This window comes from Zootoca vivipara, chromosome 14 (assembly GCF_963506605.1).
Source record: "Zootoca vivipara chromosome 14, rZooViv1.1, whole genome shotgun sequence".
Taxonomy (NCBI): Eukaryota; Metazoa; Chordata; class Lepidosauria; order Squamata; family Lacertidae; genus Zootoca; species Zootoca vivipara.
Window position 1 is genome coordinate 10604623 of NC_083289.1, and position 19886 is coordinate 10624508.

The window sequence follows — 19886 nt, forward strand, 5'->3', positions numbered from 1 at the left end:
CTTTATTTTTTTTTGGGGGGGGCGCCAAGAGAGTGGGCCCCTAAGGTATAGCTTGTTTAGTTTATACGTAAATCTGGCATTGCACACAAACCTTGGGAAGGGAAAAAAACCTGGGTCCTCCACATGTTTACTCAGACGTAAACTTCACTGTGTTCATCGTGGCTTAAGCTGCGGTAAGTTTTGCATACCATGGCAGCGACCTTCTCGCCTGTTTACCCGCCCGGCCCCCCGTCAAGCAAACGTCGGTTGGGACGGGACACACACATTCCACAAAAAATAGACGAAAGAACGGAGAGGGAAACTTTGAAAATTCTAATACATCCCTTTAAGCGGGTGAGGAGGTGGATGGAGAAATAAAATTGTATCCAGGAAGATAAATATATCGCGATCCTAACGCGTTCATTACGGCCGCAGTAAGTCTTTTCCGACATGCAGCCGACACAGCGAGTCACAATCCTCGCATCCACGTAGCGGTGCTGCATGTGAAACTACGGCAGTGGTTCTGAGCATGTACAGAGTGCCTTTCCCTTTCCGCCCGAGGAACCGCTGCAGGCAGCCACTGACAACAACGAAGCGCCGATGACAAGGCAGAGCATCTGCTTCAGGGAATAAATAGTTCGGCCACTCGGATGGTTTCCCCCCCCCCTTTAACCATTGGTAATGCTGGCTGTGGGGCTGGTGGGAGCAACTGCAGGGCCACCGCTGGTTCCCCAGCCCTGGTTTTCACAAGCAGTCTGCATAAAAGTTATCCAGGCCTGAAGCATGCCATCCCACGTGTACGTATTTATTATATACGTGTGTATGTGTACGTCTGAAAGCTTTTCCCACGAAGAAAGCAGGAGTCCCTCGCTTTAAAATAGCACTTCATGGGAAAAGCTGGGAGTGCTTGTTGCCATGTTTTCTATGTAAAGTTATTTATTTGCTTTGTTTTCGTGGAGGAACATGCAGACGTCTGCAACCCCCCCCCCCGCGGCCATTTCCGCCGTTGCCTAAAAAGTTGCGACCCAGGAATAGAGCTGTGCTGCTTGATTCTGCTGATTGCATGATTTGCACATCCCAAAAGTTGGGGAAGCGGGTCGCCGTGCGCCTTCCTCAGCCCATGGAGGAATCGGATTCGGCGGCGTGCGGAGCCCTTTCCCACCCACACTCCTATTCCACGCTTCTTCTTCTTCGTCTTTGGCGATCACTCGTAGCCGAGTAAGATTAACATGGACCACTTATTCCACGCAACGCCTCGTTTACTACTGCACTTTCAGAAAAGCCCGAGCCCCCACCCCTAACTCCCTCCCAGGACCCCAACGCACCACCCCGAGCTTCTGCAGTGGCTGGGCTTCATCACACGTCGTCGAGGCAGCTGGGGGGGGGGGTCGGCCGAGGCTTGATGCATCGCAGGGACCTGAGCAGACGCATCTAAGTAAACGGAACAGGTCAAACGACGCGAAGGGCGGAAGGATGAGCCCCGCCGGAGATCTGGGATTTGGGGGGGCGCTCGGGGGGCGTGGACTGGTTGACCTTCAGCGCCCGCTGTACACTTCCGACGTTTTGGCGTTCTTCTTGTTGTTGTTCCAATTGATTTTTTAGTGTTTTCAAAAACATATAATTAATTCAAATTTAATACAATTGCAAAAGTTGCCTTTTAATAGTTTTATACTTCTGTTGCATTTATATCCTTCCTTTTTCTCCAAAAAGTTCGAGGCGGCGTACATGTTTCTCCCCCCTACGAGATGGGGTTAGGCTGAAAGGAAGGGCGTGACAGACAACAAGGTCACACACACACACACACACACACACACCCCAGCGCGCTTCGTGGCTGAGTGGTGATTTGAACCCTAGGCTCCCCCAGGTTGGATGGCTACCTGTCATGGATTATTTAGTTGAGATTTCTGAGTTGCAGGGACTAGATGACCCTCGGGGTCCCTTGGATTCCCTGATTCTACAAGCTCCCTAAACACAAGTTTGGTCCATGTCGCCTCCGCGCCTCCCACCTCGCCCCTCATTTCGCTGCGGCACTTGGGTTGCTCATGCTCTGGCGGCCCTCGAACAAAACATTGGAGAAAGACGGTGTGCCCCCCCCCCGCTACGCCCATGTACACACGTGTTGTTGTTGTTGTTGTTGTTGTTGTTGTTGTTGTTGTTGTTGTTGTTGTTGTTGTTGTTGTTGTTAATTTTATGCAGCCTTGTTGCTTTACATTTAAAAGTTCGAATTCTAACATGTACATTAAATACTTCGACGGAATGCACCAATGGAATGCGGGGGAGAAGGGCGCCCTCCAACTTCCTTCCAGGGGGAGTTCTCGGGGCGCCTGTAAATCCACTCTCAAATAGGGTTGTGGAGCGGTTGTCTAAAAATGCCCGCCGGACCCCTGAGAAAGGGCAGTTCTCTGCCTCCACCCCGAAAACCAGAAGAGTCCCTTGTCCCGTCCTGCTCCCTCAGCTCCTACTATCAGAAGCCCAGTGATTTTAATTGAGACATTTAAATACTCTTAGAGAGGGGGAGGGGGCTGCTCTTTAGACGGCACTCGCTTTGCGTTACTTTAAAACGTGTTTTACCGCTGTCGCCTTTTGGGTAGGGCGCGTGTGTTTGTGAATTTCTTCTGTTTGTTCGACTGTGGGGGCGGGGCGTCTTAGACGGTCTGCCCCAAAGCCCTGACGGGCCCTCACTTGGTACGGACTGGCCTTCTGCAAAGCGCTTTGCACAGGAGAACTGCCTGCCTGCCTGCCCAACTCCTAAGGACCTCGCTCCCCCCCCATAAAATATTTGACGGGGCTGCCCTCCCAAAGTTGATGTGCCAATCAAACGGTGTGCCTGTGCTGCGTCTTGTGATCGATTATGCGGGGCGGTGCTTACCTGCATCCCCGCCCCCGCATATTGTATTCAAGTTGGCACCCAGGCTACCTGCCCACCTGAGGGGGTCCCCAGCGCTGGGAGTGGGCACTTGGCTCGCCCCCTCGGGGAAAGGAAACTCCTCTCGGGAGATGGGAGGGGCAGAAAGAAAGAAGCGCGCGCGAGCCCTTTAAGAAAGTTCAATCAGGCGAGTTCATCAAAGTTTAAAAAGTTTCGCGGAGGAAGGAGCAAAGGGGGGGGAGAGAGAGAGGGAAGGAGAGGGAAAAATGGACACCCGTCGAGGGCCGAAGAAAGTTTGCAGCCGGCGGCGGCCGGGATTGGCTCGCGAGTTCCCCTGGCGACGGTGATGCAGGGCGAGGGGCTGGGCTGGCTGCCCCGCCCCGCCCCGGCCGGGCGGGCGCTCCCTGTGGGTGCGCGCAATTGAAGAGCTGAGGCGAGAAGCGCGGGCTGCGCGGGGCCCGGCAGCAGCTGCAGCTCGTTGGCCCCCTTCGCCGCTCATTGGCCGGCGGCGCGAGCCAGCTGGATGTGAGCCTGGGGCGCGTCAAATAAGCCGCACTTCCCCCCGCGCCCACCTGCACAGCACCAGCGCACGTCGGGACCCCTTCCTTGTCCTCAGACACCCCTCGGGCACCTACCTACCTGCCTCCCCCCTGTCCCCGGCTCGCACCAGGCACCTGCCCCACCTTATCCCCGCTTAAGGCAGACCCTCGCCCTCTCCGCTCCCCTCTGAGGGGAGAATAAAAGGGGGAAGAAGGAGGAGGAGGAGGCGCAAAAGAAAGGAGAAAGGCGAGGCAGCCGCCCAGGACCAGCACGCGAGCCCCCCTGCCTTGCTTTCCTCGGACTTGCCCTGCACCCACCATGAGCAATCTGCCCAAGGAGAATGAGCACAGCAGCAACAGCCTCGAGGAAGAGGTAGGGTCTTTTTGGGGGGAGAGCCCCGTCGGGGATGCGCCTTCCTTTGGGTTGGCCAAGGTCTGCGGGCTCGGAGGGGGGAAAAGGCTGGGCTGCATGGTGAGGAGGGCGGCCGGTTTTCCCTGAAGTTTTCCTCTTGTGTGCGTGCTCTTTCCCTGGGCCAACGAAAATGCCTCTTGCTCACTTTTTGTGGTTTCTTGACTTTGCGAGCAAAAGGCCTATGACCGTTTTCTGGGCTGGGTGAAAGTTTGTTTTAAAATGCATCCGCTATGGGAGTGGTAAAACAGGAATGCATCCCTTTTCTCCTAGTCTTCCTAGGGAGGAGTGCTGTTGGTTCTTGAAGTCTCTCCTTTGTGCAGGCAGCTGGTGGTGGCGACTGCTGCCTACGGGTGGCTTTACTGGGAAAAAATGGAGGGTTTCCGAAAGCCTTCTCCTCCTGTCTGCTACCTCCTTAGTTAACCTGTGGCCTCCTTACTTAACCTGTGGTGCCTCCCTTTAACTAGTAGCAAACTACTGAGCAAACAGCCTTTGGAGCACCAAACCTGCACTTCCTACTCATAAAACCCTGCAGTGCCTATTAAGACTAGACGCTGCATGGGCGTCTCTGTTGGTTTAGAGCTTGGCTTTGGACCTTGGCGTAGCTTGGAAGAAGCAGATGGATGCTTGGCTCTCCTCCTCCTCCTCCACATCTAGGTGTTCCTTGGTTCCTCTTGTGTAGTCACAATCCAGATGCAGTAGCGTATATTTTTAAATTTTATGAAAATATTATAACCAAAATTAAAAAGAACAGCCCAAACTAACAAAGCAGGTCACTTCTGCGAACTTTAGAAATTTGAGTCATGCCTATATCCAAGTCTTAAATTCCTAGTTTGGAACTGGGGAAAGCTTTGGAAACAACCATCCTAACAGTTTAATCCCAAGCAAAAGGGCCAAGGAATGGGATGTCTGGTACCTTGTGGCTCCTGGACTTGGCTTGCAATGGAGAACCTGTCGTTGGCTTCCCTTCTGCTTGCTCCCATCTAGTCTTCTCCATTTCTTGTCTGCATCACCACCGCCTTGTGAAGATGACTGTATGTCCTTGACTGGCTATCGTAGATCTGAGCAGGTCACACAGACTCCTCATTAGGTAGTGCAGGTTCCCTGTGAAAATTCCTTTTTGTGGCACACTCAAGCATTTGTAGTTTTCTATACCTGTTTGTACAAAGTAAGTAGCTGTAGTATGAGCCATATCAAGCCAAATATGTATGTATTAGGACCCGGTTGCCTCCATTTTGCGTGCGTGGCTCTTGAAATGCCAAGAAACCTCAATTCCCCTTGGGCTGCTGCAGTCGATTACTTGTCTTCCTCCCCACCCCCACCCCTCTGAAAAATAGCTGTGTAGGTTTCTTGGCGCAGAATGGCGGCCATTCTGGTCCTAAACCCTTCCAAACATTGTAAAAACTCTACATTCTTAATATGTGCACAGAAGAAATGGGAATAACCTATTGCTAATACTTTGCTTGTGCCTGCAATCTAAGAAGCTTGGTGGCTCTCCCCCCCCCCCACAAAAAAACACTTTATTGAACCTATTATGTGATATGCCTCATTTGGGTTGGCTTGTCCTCCTTTGATGTTCTCTCATAGACTAGGTAACCCTGTTAAAACAGTACTGTACAGTGTCTTAATTCTATTGAAATAGCTGCATGCTTATATATGGTTCGGAGGGCTCTGGGATCAATTTGCCGGCAAAGCCTCAAAGGTTCATGACAGGCTGCTTCTAACACTTTCTGTATCTTAGCTGCCTTACTTGTGTGTACAGGAGGCAGAAATGCCCCCCTTTGTCCACAGGGCAGCAGGTCATTGCTAAGCCTCAAGGTGTTTATGTAGGGCCACAGAACAGTAATATGATGGATTGGGCTGAAGCTTGTTAAAAACAACATCAGCCAGAATAGTCCATTGCATCTGGGATTGAAGGATGCGCTCAAGCCTTCAGTTTCCATTGTAACTGAACTGGTCTGACTTGGTGGCATGTCCTAGATTAGAACTTGCAAATCGCCAAATAAACGCCTGGCAGTTCAGAGGTTTTTTGCTAGGCCAACCATGTAGGAGGCACAATTCTGATTGTATGCATTTTGTGTTAACACCATTTCTAGTTCTGTAGTCTTAGGTACTTTAAAGCAGGGAATGGGCTGGATGGAAATAGTAGCTGCCTGTCCAAAGTCGGCAACTGGCCAATTTCTAGCATATTGCTTAGTGTCTGCCGGTATACTGGGATTCAAGCAAAAAATGTGTAGTAGGTGGATGTTGATGTCATTTTATTTTGCCTTCAATATATAAAAGATGGCAGCTATGAAATACATGAACTGTACAAACTTAAACAAGTAGCAAAAGTTATAAATATAAATTTATAACTTTTTTTGCATGAAATAGGTTAAATGAAGTGATGAATAAAATGTGCGGTTATATTATGTCATTGTGGACTTGTCCAGTCATTCAAGTGAGACTTTGGAAAGTTCTCCGTAAATCTGAAGTGGTTTTTGCCTGCCGTCTCCAGTATACAGTATTAAGTGGGCTTTAAACTCATTCAGAAAGGCATTTGTGTATTGCCGTGACTATGCATTAAAATTTAACTTAATCTAGATTGCCATGAGCATGTAGTCCTGCTTTTCAAATTTAACACATTAGAGGGCACAGGGGTTGTAATAAAATTTAAGTGGACCAAATACTTAACCCATCCCTGCAGTAAACTTAGCATGTGTGATTCTCTAAGGGAAGGTCTGTGTATTTGCATTGCCTACCAAAGATGCCATGTTCAATCCCCAGGGTTTAACTAGGTTGGCCTGGGAAGAGACCCATTTTGAAATCATGGAAAGGCACTGCCAGTTGCTGCAGACAATACTGAGCTTGATGGCAGCTTGCTTTGTTTCTTACATAGTTAATTTTGGGCGGAGAAGGTAGTTGAGCATTCTCAGGCACATTAACAGATCAGAATATGGTTTACTGTTATGTGCTCTGTTATATGCTTCCTATTGCTAAGAAATTCAGTAGTTCTGTTTGAGCTGCTCCTAAAGGTGTGGAATTCAGAGGTCAACATTTATATATTTGAGAATGTTTTCCTGCATTTAAGTACAAAGTATGTTTAAACATACTTAGTGATAGTTTACTTGGCGCAACATACAATCAGGGTTTAACTTGATTTCTCTGGAAGGAAAAGTAGTATGAATTTATGACTGATGCTATGATTGAGATCAGTGCTATTTCAATATGACGTGCTGTGTGTTCACCATGTTTTATTTATTTTTATTTCACAGGGGGTTCCAAATGCTGTCAAGTATATCGGTAGTAGCTTTTCTGGTTCTCCAATAGTGCAAATTGTGGACAAGTGATGTAGTGTGTAACCGCTGGGGGTTTGTATCTGTAAACTGAGGGAAAACGGATTAGCTAAAGGAGTTCTCCGCAGTTACTGATGAACAAGTGGAATTATGTGGACATGCTCACCAAAGAAGATATTTGTGTGCTTGTTTTCTGAAGTGCACTACAAGTGTATTTACATATACTGGTATGTGGGTCTCATTGCTGGTCGCAAATGTTATGCAGGGACCCTCCCTGCCAGTTGTACTGCATCTTTAAATCCTTCTCCCCCACCTTGCTGCAGAGATTCTGCAACTGTCATTGAAGGCATGCAACTGCCCCTCCCTGGCTATGCAGTTAAATTCTCCAAATGGTGCTGGTCTGACTCTTAACTACATGATGAAATATGGGAAGATTGGCTGTGCCGTCACCCTGCCCTTCTGGTTGGCTGCTGTGGGAGGCAGGGTGCTAGACGGGATCGGCCTCTGGTCTAATGCAGCAATACTCATGTTCTCTGGATGCAAGTGGGAACCTGGTGGCCTCCAGATGTTGTTGGACTCGATTCCTCCCAACCAGTATGGCTAGTAGTCAAAGGTGAGAGGAGTTGTATGGTCCAGTAGGACTGGGAGTGCTACAGTTCCTCACCCCTAGAGTACAGAGGAAGGATATGTTGCTGTTGTTGTTGTTGTTTGTTTGTTGTTTTTAATGTGATAGGTGGAAGCCTGGAACTCCAAGAAGCCTTCATGAATAGGGAAGGACTAATTCAGACTTCAGATAACATGGTCACCTTAGATAGAATTGCATGAATAATTCCAGGAAGGGTTGGATGAACCACAATGCTCAATGTTTCAGATAAGGCTGCAATCCAAACCCCACATACCTGGGAGTAAGCACCATTGAATTCAGCAGGACTGACGTCTTTAGGATTATGCCCTAAGGTGTTATAAGGTTGAGGCCCTTCCCTATAAGGCAAGGGTCTCCAGTGGGCAGCAGTGGGCGTGCCATTACCCTCCACACACACACACACGCATGATGCCCACAGAAGGTCTTTGTAAATACCACTTCAAGAATTCCCAATGCTCAAGAGATTGTTGCTTTTCCTTCTTGCTTGGACTGGCTCAGCTTCTTACACCGAATGTCTCTTTAAGCACACCAACATTTATCTTGATGACTTAAGTGGAAGCCATCAATCCATCTGTCCTGAACAGAGGAGAGTTTCAGAGAGGCTCTCTCTGAAAGTGCCTTTTGCCTGTTCATGGAACAGCTGGTCGTGTGTATGTGTACGGGGGCACAATTTTTTGTTTTGGCAGCCATTTTATATTATGCCACACCTTTTCCCCCACTGCAGCCATTTTGGGGTCTGCTGCTCACTGCCCTTTCTCAAGGTTCCAGATGTCCCCACTGGCCCCCAAATAGTTGGCATCTCCTGCTGTAGTGGGAACACAGTTTTCTATGTAATAGGAAGGTCTTTCTCCCTGTATGTATTGGGGGCAGGGGTGCACCGCTCATAAGGGTGGCTTTCTTCCACCTCATAGTGGAAATGACCTTGTTACACTAGACTTTTTTACACCCTGCAGAGCCAAGTGGGCACACAGAGGTTTATCTGCTATAATGCGAAGCCTAGTGAAACCAATTTGAGGCCTATAATCTGGTTTGGTGGAGCTCCTCCCCCTGGAAAAAGATATACGTACAGTGGAACCTCGGTTTATGAACACCTCGGTTTATGAATTTTCAGTTTATGAACTCTGCGGACCCATCTGGAACGGATTAATTCATTTTCCATTACTTTCAATGGGAAAGTTTGCTTCAGTTTATGAACGCTTCAGTTTATGAACAGACTTCCGGAACCAATTACACCCATGCTTCAGTTTATGAACGCTTCAGTTTAAGTACTCTGCGGACCCGTCTGGAACGGATTAATCCACTTTCCATTACTTTCAATGGGAAAGTTCGCTTCAGTTTATGAACGCTTACTCCGCGGACCGTCTGGAACGGATTAATTCATTTTCCATTACTTTCAATGGGAAAGTTTGCTTCAGTTTATGAACGCTTCAGTTTATGAACAGACTTCCGGAACCAATTGTGTTCATAAACCGAGGTACCACTGTATAATAAACAGTAATACCAAATGATGTTCTGATTGTCCAAATAATACATTCTTAATTGCCCTATACTTACCGTTTGCTGTATTTGCAGCTCTTAAAGGGACTTGGCCAGGTAAATATATATCTATTTTCCATTCTCCCAGGAAACAACAATCTACAAGTGAAACAAACAGTTGGCGAGGGAGCTAAATCCTTTGCCTGTAGAAAAACTCCTTCCATGGAAAGAACTTTGGGGTGGAGGTACCTAGGTTGCTTGTTCTTGCTATACAAAGGTTCTCGGGGAACCTGAAGGACTTCGGGTCAGATCCACACCATACATTTAAAGCACTGACTCCCCCTGCAACAATCCTGGAACCATAGCTCCCACCACCTCCTGCAATTCCCAGTACCTTTAAACTAAAGTTCCCAGGATTCAGGGGGGGGGGTCGTGCGCTTTAAGTGTGTATTGGATGTGCTTTATATGTATGGTGTAGTGGAAATATTGTGGTGTATTATTCATTTTTAAATTTGTTTATAGCCTTATACCCATAGGTCACGGGGTGGTTCACAATTATGGCTTTTGTAGACCAGAGTATCTGATGGAGTGGACTTTAGTACCTTCTACAGATGCCTCTTTATTTATTTCATTATTAATTTCCCACCCTTTGTTTTAAGGTCCCAGGGTGGGTTACAACAATTGAAATACAATATTAAACTCCAAAGCAGTTTGAAATCACAGAAGTAAGGTGGGTACCTGTAGTAGAAGTTTGTAACTTAACAAGTGGAAAGGGCTTTGTCAGCATTGTTAGCCCTGGTTTTGGAATATTATTATTATTATCTTTACTATTTATACCCTCCCTAAATAGGTTTCCCTGGAGGTTGTGTTGCAAACCTTTTGGCCTTGACCAGAAAATCATCTGCACCCACACATGTGAACTTGAAAGTTTTAAGCAGCTTTGTCTGTTATTGTAACTTGTAGTATAATACGAGTCACTGTACTGTACCACCCTGAAATCCTAACTGGAGGATGATGGGTGGTATATAAATGAATCAATTAACGCATCATTTTTATTTGCAAGTCAACATCCTATTGCACCCCGTGCAGCAGTATCTATTGTCCATGAATTTATTGTGGTACAGAATGCCAAGTCTCTAAAAGGAGCCCATAGTATGCTTCCTCCTGTGGAAAAGCTGCTCACTTTTTGCTTTCTACAGGAGGAGGAGAAAGGGAATAGGAGAATTGAGAGAAGGGACTCGTGACTATGAGGGACTGGGGAAAGGGAGAAGACAGCTCTGTCCACTGGGCTGTGTCCTTCCCATTCCAGGAAGATGCTTACACACCAGAAAAGGTTATACCTTCTGAAGTTGGGACAGCGACAGTCTCCCACTGCAGGGAACAGGCAGAAATGGAACCCTCTGTCCGAAAGCACCTCTAGGCATCGTGTCATGGTGACATTTTCTGGTGCATAGGCTGCAGCAGAAGAGTTGCTGGACCCTGAACATCTTTCAAATGCAATGTTGGGGCTAACTTAGAGGCAAGTCTATTGTTTCCAGTTCTTGTGTAGCTAGCAGACATTCAGAAACACAAGTGATGCCACCTCAGGTTTGTAGCCCAACCTCTGTTTAACAAACTCACGGAAGCATACATGGAGCTATCACAGTTCATCGTAGCCAACGTAATGGAGGTTAGTCTTGGCAAGGGTAACCTTCCTATATAGCAGTTTAGGCTGAAATCCTAACCATGCTATCCTGGAATTAAGTCCCATTGAATTCAGTAGGGCAGGGCAACAGGGATAGGAAACCTTTTTCATCCAGAGGGCCGCATTCCTTTCTGGGCAACCTTTTAGGGACCACATGTCTGCTGTGGGTGGGGCCAGAGCCAAAGTGAACTGAGCAACAAATGTGAGTTTTATTTTTGCACAGTGCACTAGATTCTAGACAAACTTGTCCACCCTTTTCTGTTACCCATCCAGACAAGCAAGAAGTAATGTTGAGCAGGGCAAGGGGGGTGCCGCCAGGGGGGTGCCGTGCCTGCTGCAGCGGCACTGTGCCCGCCTGCCGCGGTGAGAAACGGGGCGGGGGCGCCGGAGCGATCATCGCACCACGGCGCCCGGGCACCCGACATGCTTAAGACGGCCCTGATGCTGAGGTCTAATCCTCTTCAAAAACCACCCAAGTTCCAGTGTTACACGAGAGGGAGAAATACTTTTCTCTATCCGCTTCCCCCCTGCCACACATAATTTTAAAAATTTCTATCTTGTTGCCCCTTACTCAAACTTTCCCTAAACTAGAAAGTCCCAGGAGCTGCAACCTTTCCTTATAGGGTGCTGTTCCATCTGCATAGTAAGTGGGTTGCCCTTTTTCTGAACCTTTTCCAACTCTACATTATCCTTTTAGAGGGGTAGAAACCAGAACTGTACAATATAGAGTATTCCAAATGTGACAAATGTAAAACAATAGATTTGTTTAATGGCACTATATCTGCTCAGGGGGAGGGTGGCCTGGGAAGGTTCTGAGGGCGAAATAGAGGGGTTTGGGGGGGCCACATTTTGCCCCCGGATCTGAGATTCCTCTCTCCTGCCCCTGCTAACACAATGCCATTGTTTCTTGGTATAGACCATACTTGTCCTAGGTTCTGACCTCAGTGTGGCTTCCAGCCCTTGGCATGGCTTGATCTCATTGAATATCAGCTAATGCATGATCCCTGTTCTCGGTATACAGCCAGGCTCTGACAAGCCTCTGACTCTTGCCATTTCCCTTCAAAGAGCTCACTGAAGTGTCCTGTTCATGCTGACATGATGTGGATCCAGCCAGATGGGTTGGATTCCGTGTAAAATGAAGCATGTGGCTGGCTGCAGGCTGCTGCTGCAGCAGCAACAGCATACATGATGCTTTTAATGGCATTTAATAATTAAGACCTGGATCCCGTCTGCAAAGAGCTTTCAGCGTTAAACTGCAGTGGTAGGAGACCACCATGCAATGAGGGGAGAAATATAGGCCATGGAAGAAATGAAGGAAGAAAGGAGAGCAAATGCATGTTGTGTCCTTCTAGGCTTTGTTTCAGCTGGGATGAGAGTTTAGGTTTGTGGAAAAGCCACATTTCCAGGAGAGATTTGAAAGGAGGCAGGTGACCTTGGAGCAGGCATCCCCAAACTGTGGCCCTCCAGATGTTTTGGCCTACAACTCCCATGATCCCTAGCTAACAGGACCAGTGGTCAGGGATGATGGGGATTGTAGTCTGAAACATCTGGAGGGCCGAAGTTTGGGGATGCCTGCCTTAGAGTATAAGTGGCATCCCATTATGCTGTGACTCCCAACTCCTTCAGATGCGTATCTTATGGTTGTGTGAAAGGTGGACATGTGCTGAGAACTGGGTGTGATGCAAAGTTCTGCATGCTTCCGCTATGCATAGAGTCAGTGACATCATGGCTTCACCTCAGTGGTGTCGCATGGGGAGGGGGGGACATAGGGGCAGTGTTTTTGAGGGATGCATTTTGCTCCTCGCGCTGCCCTGGCAGCCCCGCGCCAATTTGCAATGGCAGCTGCTTTTTGCTGGTGAGTGAGCCTGCCCGGACCTGGTTCAAGTGGCAGAAAGAAGCCGGGGCTCCCACTCTCTGGCTGCTGCTTTCTCTTTGCTGCAGTAAATGCAATCTAGAGACTACCAACATCATAATTGGATAACATCAGTTTGTTTCATAACGGGTAACACTCCCAGGGCCGATTGGCATGTTCCTTGTTCCAGTTTTGTGGGTACGCGAGTCATCCTTCTGCATACATAGATCAAAAAACGGTGTACGGAATGGTAGCACACAATTGCTAACACCTGCGATTCACTGGAACACACAGATCTCAGGCTGCTGGGAATCTCGTGAGTTCATACTTAAATGTATTGTATTGGAGGCCGGTGGGCTCTACATTTGTGAAACATATATGTAGAGCTTCTATTTTAACCCACTCCTATGCCCCCTCAAAGCTGTCACCCTGAGGCTTCTGGCGGTGCTCCTGGCCACAAGGGTGCTGGCTTTGCTTCCATGTGTGGACGTGGCTGTCCATTCACCAACCGAGCCCCTATGCGCACCCTGGCGTGCACCTCCACCCCAGCTGGGGGATAGGGAGCGCAACACTTGCCTCACCCCAGACGTCGGCAACCTATGCTATGCTGCTGCTTCACCTTTGGGTCATTGTAAGCAGAGGTGTGTGAATCATCCCTCATGGGGTGTATTCACCATTTTAAGTTGCCAGGTTTTGAGCTTGGTTTTGCTGTTGAGTTCCTTGTTAAACCCATGTCAGGGGTAAGGCCTAATTATGCTTGCCGGGCCTCTCCCTATTTGGTCCAAATCAGCTGATTGGCAGTACCTGCCAAATGGTCTGCAATATCTGTTAACCAGCTGATAGTCAGGTGCTGCTAAGTCCCCCACCCCGCAAAGCACCGTCACGTGGAGCGCTTTGAAAGAGACTCTTCAAATGTGGGACAGAACAGTCTTGTGATGTCATGGTGATGTCAGGTGACTGACAGCTAGATAGCCATGCCTCCTGTCAAACGTGGCCCACAAGGGGCAGAGGAGATAACTCTCTGGCTTGATGACCAGTTCCAGTTCCCCACTCTGCTCATAAGGGCAGAAGAGCTGAACCCATGCTCTTTAGAAAAGGAACAAGCTTTGAGCTTGTGAGCACTGTGAGTAGTGACGGTGTGAAGCTATTTTGCGCCCTAGGCAAGGCTAACTGCACCCACCAAGAGAAATTGCTAGCTTCAATTTTCAAAAACAGTTGTCTTGTAGAAAAATATATATCAGAAATGAACAGCTATAAGAAAAAATAAATCTGCATAAAACTGTGCCCCTCAAAGGTCAGAGTACTGTGCCCTTCTGAGATCTGTGCCCTTGGTGGCTGCCCAGTTGGCTTAATGGCAGCACCTGCCCTGTGGGTGAGGTTCTAGCGACCAGTGGCAAAGTTACTTAATTTTAGACTTGGGGCTTTATGGTCAAGCAGTGGGGATGGGGAGCACTCTAGGTTAGGATGTATAAAACTTGCTTCAAAACACTGCTGCATTTGGGTTGAGTGGGGACTGAGACGTCTGCTTCAAAGTGCTTGACCAGGCACGGTCCAGCAGAAGATTCACCTTTTAGCAGGGCCTGAGCACATTCTGAAATTTGGTGTGAAGGGCAGCAGCATCTCAAAATCTCTGCTTTTACTCCTGAAGCGCAATGTCTAGCAGTTATGGTTGAGAAGAGAGGCTTGGAATGTTTCTGGGTGATGGCAGCTGTAGCATCTCAAAAGGGACATCATTGCCTTGCATGCTTGCTCTGCTTGTTTTATGCAGGTCATGGAATTTGGCTTTCTCTTGGCGCAGAATATTATGTAATCTGCGTATGCATTGCGCACAGCTTTGCCTTGGGAAAAGTTAGAAGCCTTGACATAGTGCAGGGTGTTGCATGTTAAGCCCCGCTGCCCAAATTAATTTTACCAGATTCCTCTTTGCTTCAGAACTGTTGGATTTTACCACTACCATAAGTTAAAACACAATGAAAGGAATCCACTGCCCACTTCAGGGAACTCATAGTATGGACAAAGACAACAGGTTGACTTGCAAGAGAGACAATATTCCCCACTCACAATGCTCTTTGGCTTCCAAATGAAAGTGTCTTCTATGGACTTGCTGCCATTTGCTCTGCAAAGCTCAGTATTGTCTGTGTCTATAAACATCTATCTGATTTCTTAACTGCAGATGCTGTGAATTGAATCTGGAACCTTTTACATACTAAGCTCATGCTCTGCTCAGTGCAGAACAGCCATAGCTCCATCATTCATGCATCCCTATATGGACAAGTTGTGGTTTGAAGTTTATACATCATATTGTGTGTGAGAGAGAGAGAGTGGGGGTGGGGGAGATACTTACAATATATTGCAATGAAAGGAGGAGTGGATTACCTAGGGGTGAAGGCTAGTCCAAAGATGCATCTGATGACATCAGTGTTCAAAGGTAGCCAGGCACCAGGCGTGTTTTACTACTGACATGGGTCCAGTTGTAACTACGTGGAGATTTCTCGATGCCAGGATGGCAGCCACAGTTTTAAAACATCTGTCTTAGTCCATAGTTAATACTGTTTCCACTTCCCCTATGTGTGTTTCTCCTTCTTGCCTACTGGAACAAGTGAATTGTTGTAAGAGCAAGCTACCGTCAAGCAATGTAGTTGAGATCATAGAATCATAGCGTTGGGAGAGACCCCCAAGGTCATCTAACCCAACCCCCTGGTGAATACACAATCCATTTTGACGACCATAATCCAGGTTTAAGGTGCCGTTGGGTGCCTAGCTTATATATATGAGTTTCTAACACTGGGTGGCATGATTGTAGCTCAGAGGTTAGAGCAGGCATCCCCAAACAGCGGCCCTCCAGATGTTTTGGCCTACAACTCCCATGATCCTTAGCTAAGAGGACCAGTGGTCAGGGATGATGGGAATTGTAGTCCAAAACATCTGGAGGGCCGAAGTTTGGGGATGCCTGGGTTAGAGCATCTGCTTTGCATGCAGAAGGTATTGAGCTCAATCCACAGCATCTCCAGTTTGGGCTTGGAAAGAACCCCTGGTGAGTCACAGCCAGTCAGTATAGACAGCACTGAGAGAGATGAAGCGATGGTCCGGCTCTGTATAAGGCAGCTTCCTTCCTATGCTCTTCCCATTACCCTGTGCTGTGAGGAAAAGATATATGTGGACCCAATACCTAGATTGGCTCTTGCATCTTGATAGCCATGTATCGACCATGTGCCATTCTTCTAGGCCAAACAGTGGAACGTGAAGTACACAGGCTCCATGGCTAGTCCTTGTTGACCTCTGATGGATGCTTGCTCCTGTTGGTCTACAGTGCTTATCTTTACACTTATAGCTGTTGAGCTGGCTCTCCAGGCATTGCATTCTTGGGATATATTGGTGGCAAATGCCTTCCTGTTATGGGATTGTTGCCTGTTGTATTGCATCTGGAGGACAAGCGTGTTTGTGGGGACCTTCAATGTGTGCCAAATGTGCAGGTGTTCCTAGTGCTTTTTTAAAAAACAAACAAACCATCAACTCTTCATGAGAACAGTTCTAATTGTTCAGACCTCGAATCCATAGGCAAACCATGTTTCAACAGCTTATTGTTTAACCAAACAAATCCATTAAATCAAAAGGTGTGCCTCTTATGACTAGTCGGGTGTTTCCTTTTGTAAGAATGCTAGAACTTAGGAGTTGAGAGAAATTGTTTTCATCGCAGAGATCTCACAACTAACTTTGCAACTGGATCACAATTCTTTGGCTCCAAACTTTGCAACTGGATCACAATTCTAGGCAAGAGCCTAGCTGAAATAATTGCTGTCTGCTTGAAAACAGAGCTTGAATCCACGTTTCCCTGTGGTTTACTAGCAAGGTTGGGAAGGAGAATAGGTATGGGTGAAACCTCTCTCCCTTTATGCCAGACAATAGGTGCACACCTTTCAGATTTGCTGAGAGTTGCTTGTTCATTTTGACTAACTCAAAAGCTGTGTTATATTCACTACAGAGAAGCACCCATTTCTTTTTCAGTGGTTTTTTGTCTGTAACACCACATTCCTTTATCTCGGCTCCCAAAAACCCCTTTCCAAACCCCATCAGTTTAAGCCGAATTAATTGGTATTTTAATCGGGTTATTATTGGGAAAATATTGGAAAACAAATAAATTATTTGTTGGGGTGTGTGTGTCCCAGGTCTTCCATATGGCTTTGAATACAAGAAGAGTCACAATCACATACATTGTAGTTCGTTAAGGGTTGCTGGGAATTGTACCTCTGGGTGAGTAAACTACAGTGTCTAGAATTCTCTGAGAGAAAGATTGTGCTTTGAAGTTATAGTGTAGGCACAGCCCGAGAGCTATTGAGGTTTGGATTTGAATGCAGCTTACTTCAGCATCTTCTGTTCATTCTTGGAAGAGCCATTCTTCATGTTCAAAATCTCCCCTTGTCAGGTCAGTGATTTCCCCCATCCACATTCTGGTTTTAATTGCAATAGCTAGACCTGCTGTGATTTGGAAAAACAAGGATGGTTGTCCAACTTGCCCACCACCTCTGCAGAACTCGGTTTTGCTGCTGTTGCCTAAGGGTGGCGCTGTGGGTTAAACCACTGAGCCCTAGGGATTGCCAATCAGAAGGTCAGCGGTTCGAATCCGCGTGACAGGGTGAGCTCCCATTGCTCAGTCCCAGCTCCTGCCAACCTAGCAGTTCGAAAGTATGTCAAAGTGCAAGTAGATAAATAGGTACCGCTACAGCAGGAAGGTAAACGGCGTTTCCGTGCGCTGCTCTGGTTCACCAGAAGTCGCTTAGTCATGCTGGCCACATGACCCGGAAGCTATACACCGGCTCCCTCAGCCAATAACACGAGATGAGTGCAACAACCCCAGAGTCGGTCACGACTGGACCTAACGGTCAGGGGTCCCTTTACCTCTACATTTTTAAGGCCACATTAATACCGTACATTTCAAGCACTATGATACAGCAGGGGCAGAATTTGCTTCTGAGCTTGGACAAAAATTGGCAAAAAATATTTACTACTTTCACAACAATTGGTTTTTATTTATTATTTTGTGCCCCTCTTGACTCTGTGCCCTGTACAAGGGAACCGCTTGCACCACCCTAAATCTGGCGCTGGGTACAGCTTTAAACAGTCATGGCTTCTCCTAAAGATTTCTGGGAGCTGTGATTTGTTAAGGGTACTGAAATTTGTACAGGGACCCCTATTTCCCTCCACAGAGCTAGAGTTATTTGTGGAGCCTTGACGGTTTAAAGTGGTACCATAATGATTTAAGTGTATTGTGTGAATGTGGCCTTGGTAACAGCAACAGGTGGGCAAGGCTTGAGTGTAAAACATTAACCAAATTAACTGTTTCTTCCTCAACTTGGTGAAGTAAACAAAGCAGAGCCACCCTTGGCCTTGCTTACTAGTTTCAACTTTGAAAAGTCACACCTTACAGGAAGGAATCACCATTAGTCTGGTGATGTGTATGACTGACTCTGAAGCTAATGTATCTTGGGTCAAATCCACAGCATACATTTAAAGCATTTTTATACCACTTTAACACATGGCTCCCTCCCGCCATGTCCTGGGAAATATAGTTTAAGGGTGCCGGGAAACATAAAGTTCTGTGAGGGGCCTCCTAAGAGCTCTCAGCATCCTTAACAAAATACAGTTCCCAGGGATTCTTTGGGGAAAACCATGACTTGCCCTGAACGTGGAATGCTTTAAATCTTTTTTATATTAATAATTGGTACACATACAGAATTTTGTTAACTGGTTTTTATATATAAATGGACTCCTATGGGGAGAAGGGCAGTCTTTAAATTTAATAATAGTTGTAAATTCATGACCTTCCCTAGATACTGGGCTACAGTTCCCATTACCCCCCCCCCCATTGGCCATGCTGGAGGGGGCTATTGGGAGTTACAGTCCAACACCTTTGGAGGACTCAAGGTTGGGAAAGGCTGCAACAGGGCACAGCAAATCCAAACAAGGCACCGCTGACCCGAAATACAAAGCTCTTGGCTTTGGACATGTGGTTTGGCTTGACTAGGAGTGAGGCTCAAATCTGTAATCCAGAGCAGTGAGTGGTCTAACAGCAGCTGGAGACTGGGGTTTAATTTACCCAAAGCCGCCTTACCAGCTGATAGGAGTCTCATCCAAAGGTTCTACATAGTTCAGATGAGTATCTTGCTTTTGCCACTAGCCTCTTGCCCCATTCTAGAATGCAGCTTGGATGCAGGCGCAATATGCAAGCAAGCTTCCATTTGCTCTTATTTTCCTTCCCTCTCCACTTGTCTGCAAATGATGACCATGTATGGAGAAGGCATGAGCCAGAAAGGGCATGTAACTCCCTGCCAAGGGCTCTGTTTAAAACTGATAAAGCCGTATGATCAGAAGTTCCTTCTGTTGTTCCGATGTTCAGTGTAAAAGCACAGCACCCTGGGAGACCCAGCCAATGGGGGCATCTTCTTAAAGCAGTCCCTGTGGGGTAGGTGACACTAACCTGATGGCAAGGCTTGTGCCGATCTCTGGACTCTTTTATTGGAGGGGGGAGAGAATCCCAGAAGGACATCCCTCACTTGATCAGTTTAAGGCAGGGGTAGGCAACCTAAGGCCCGTGGGCCAGATGCGGCCCAATTGCCTTTGCAATCCGGCCCACGGACGGTCCAGGAATCAGTGTGTTTTTACATGAGTAGAATGTGTCCTTTTATTTAAAACTAGCTGACCCGGCCACGCGTTGCTGTGGTTCTTTCCTGTGATCCCCCCATCACGATCCATGACGTATCCTGCCCCTCCTCCCTCCACCCCAGCTCATCCCTGTGTTTCCGTAGGATACCCTTCCCTCTGTTGTCCCTGGGGAGTGTTGGCCCCTCCCCCTGCATCTCCATACCTTGGCCCCCACCCTCAAAAAGGAACTGTCAGTTTCTGGGTTCCATTTCCCAGTATTTACTTTTGTCTGAGCCCTCTGTTGTCCCCTCCCCCCTGTATCTCCATACATTGGCCCCTGCACACGCATCGTGAACATTTCTATATGTTTAGATTAAGGATCGGGGGTGATGATGTGCCCTGAGACCCAGAGAACTACTTAAAGAATCCCAACCCGGGGAGGGGGGGCAAATAGCGAAGCCCCACAGCCCTGTAGCAACAGACAGGCCCAGACAGAAGGAGGGGGATCATATGGGCCACTTGGC

At 47.5% G+C, this 19886-nt stretch overlaps 1 protein-coding gene across 5 annotated transcripts in view; it reads left to right on the top strand.

Moving 5' to 3' along the window:
- The first annotated feature begins 3089 nt into the window (after nucleotides 1–3089).
- RBPMS2 (RNA binding protein, mRNA processing factor 2) overlaps nucleotides 3090–19886 on the top strand; it is a 47645-nt gene continuing 30848 nt past the window's right edge. For 3 of the 5 annotated variants that reach the window (XR_009558524.1, XR_009558525.1, XR_009558526.1), the window contains exon 1: nucleotides 3090–3757. Coding sequence is in view for 1 of the 5 variants with exons in the window: in XM_035131079.2 (XP_034986970.1) it covers nucleotides 3704–3757 (54 nt within the window). In the remaining 4 variants the exon portion in view is untranslated. The remainder of the gene's footprint in view (nucleotides 3758–19886) is intronic. The other 2 variants (XR_009558527.1, XM_035131079.2) reach the window with 2 other exon arrangements.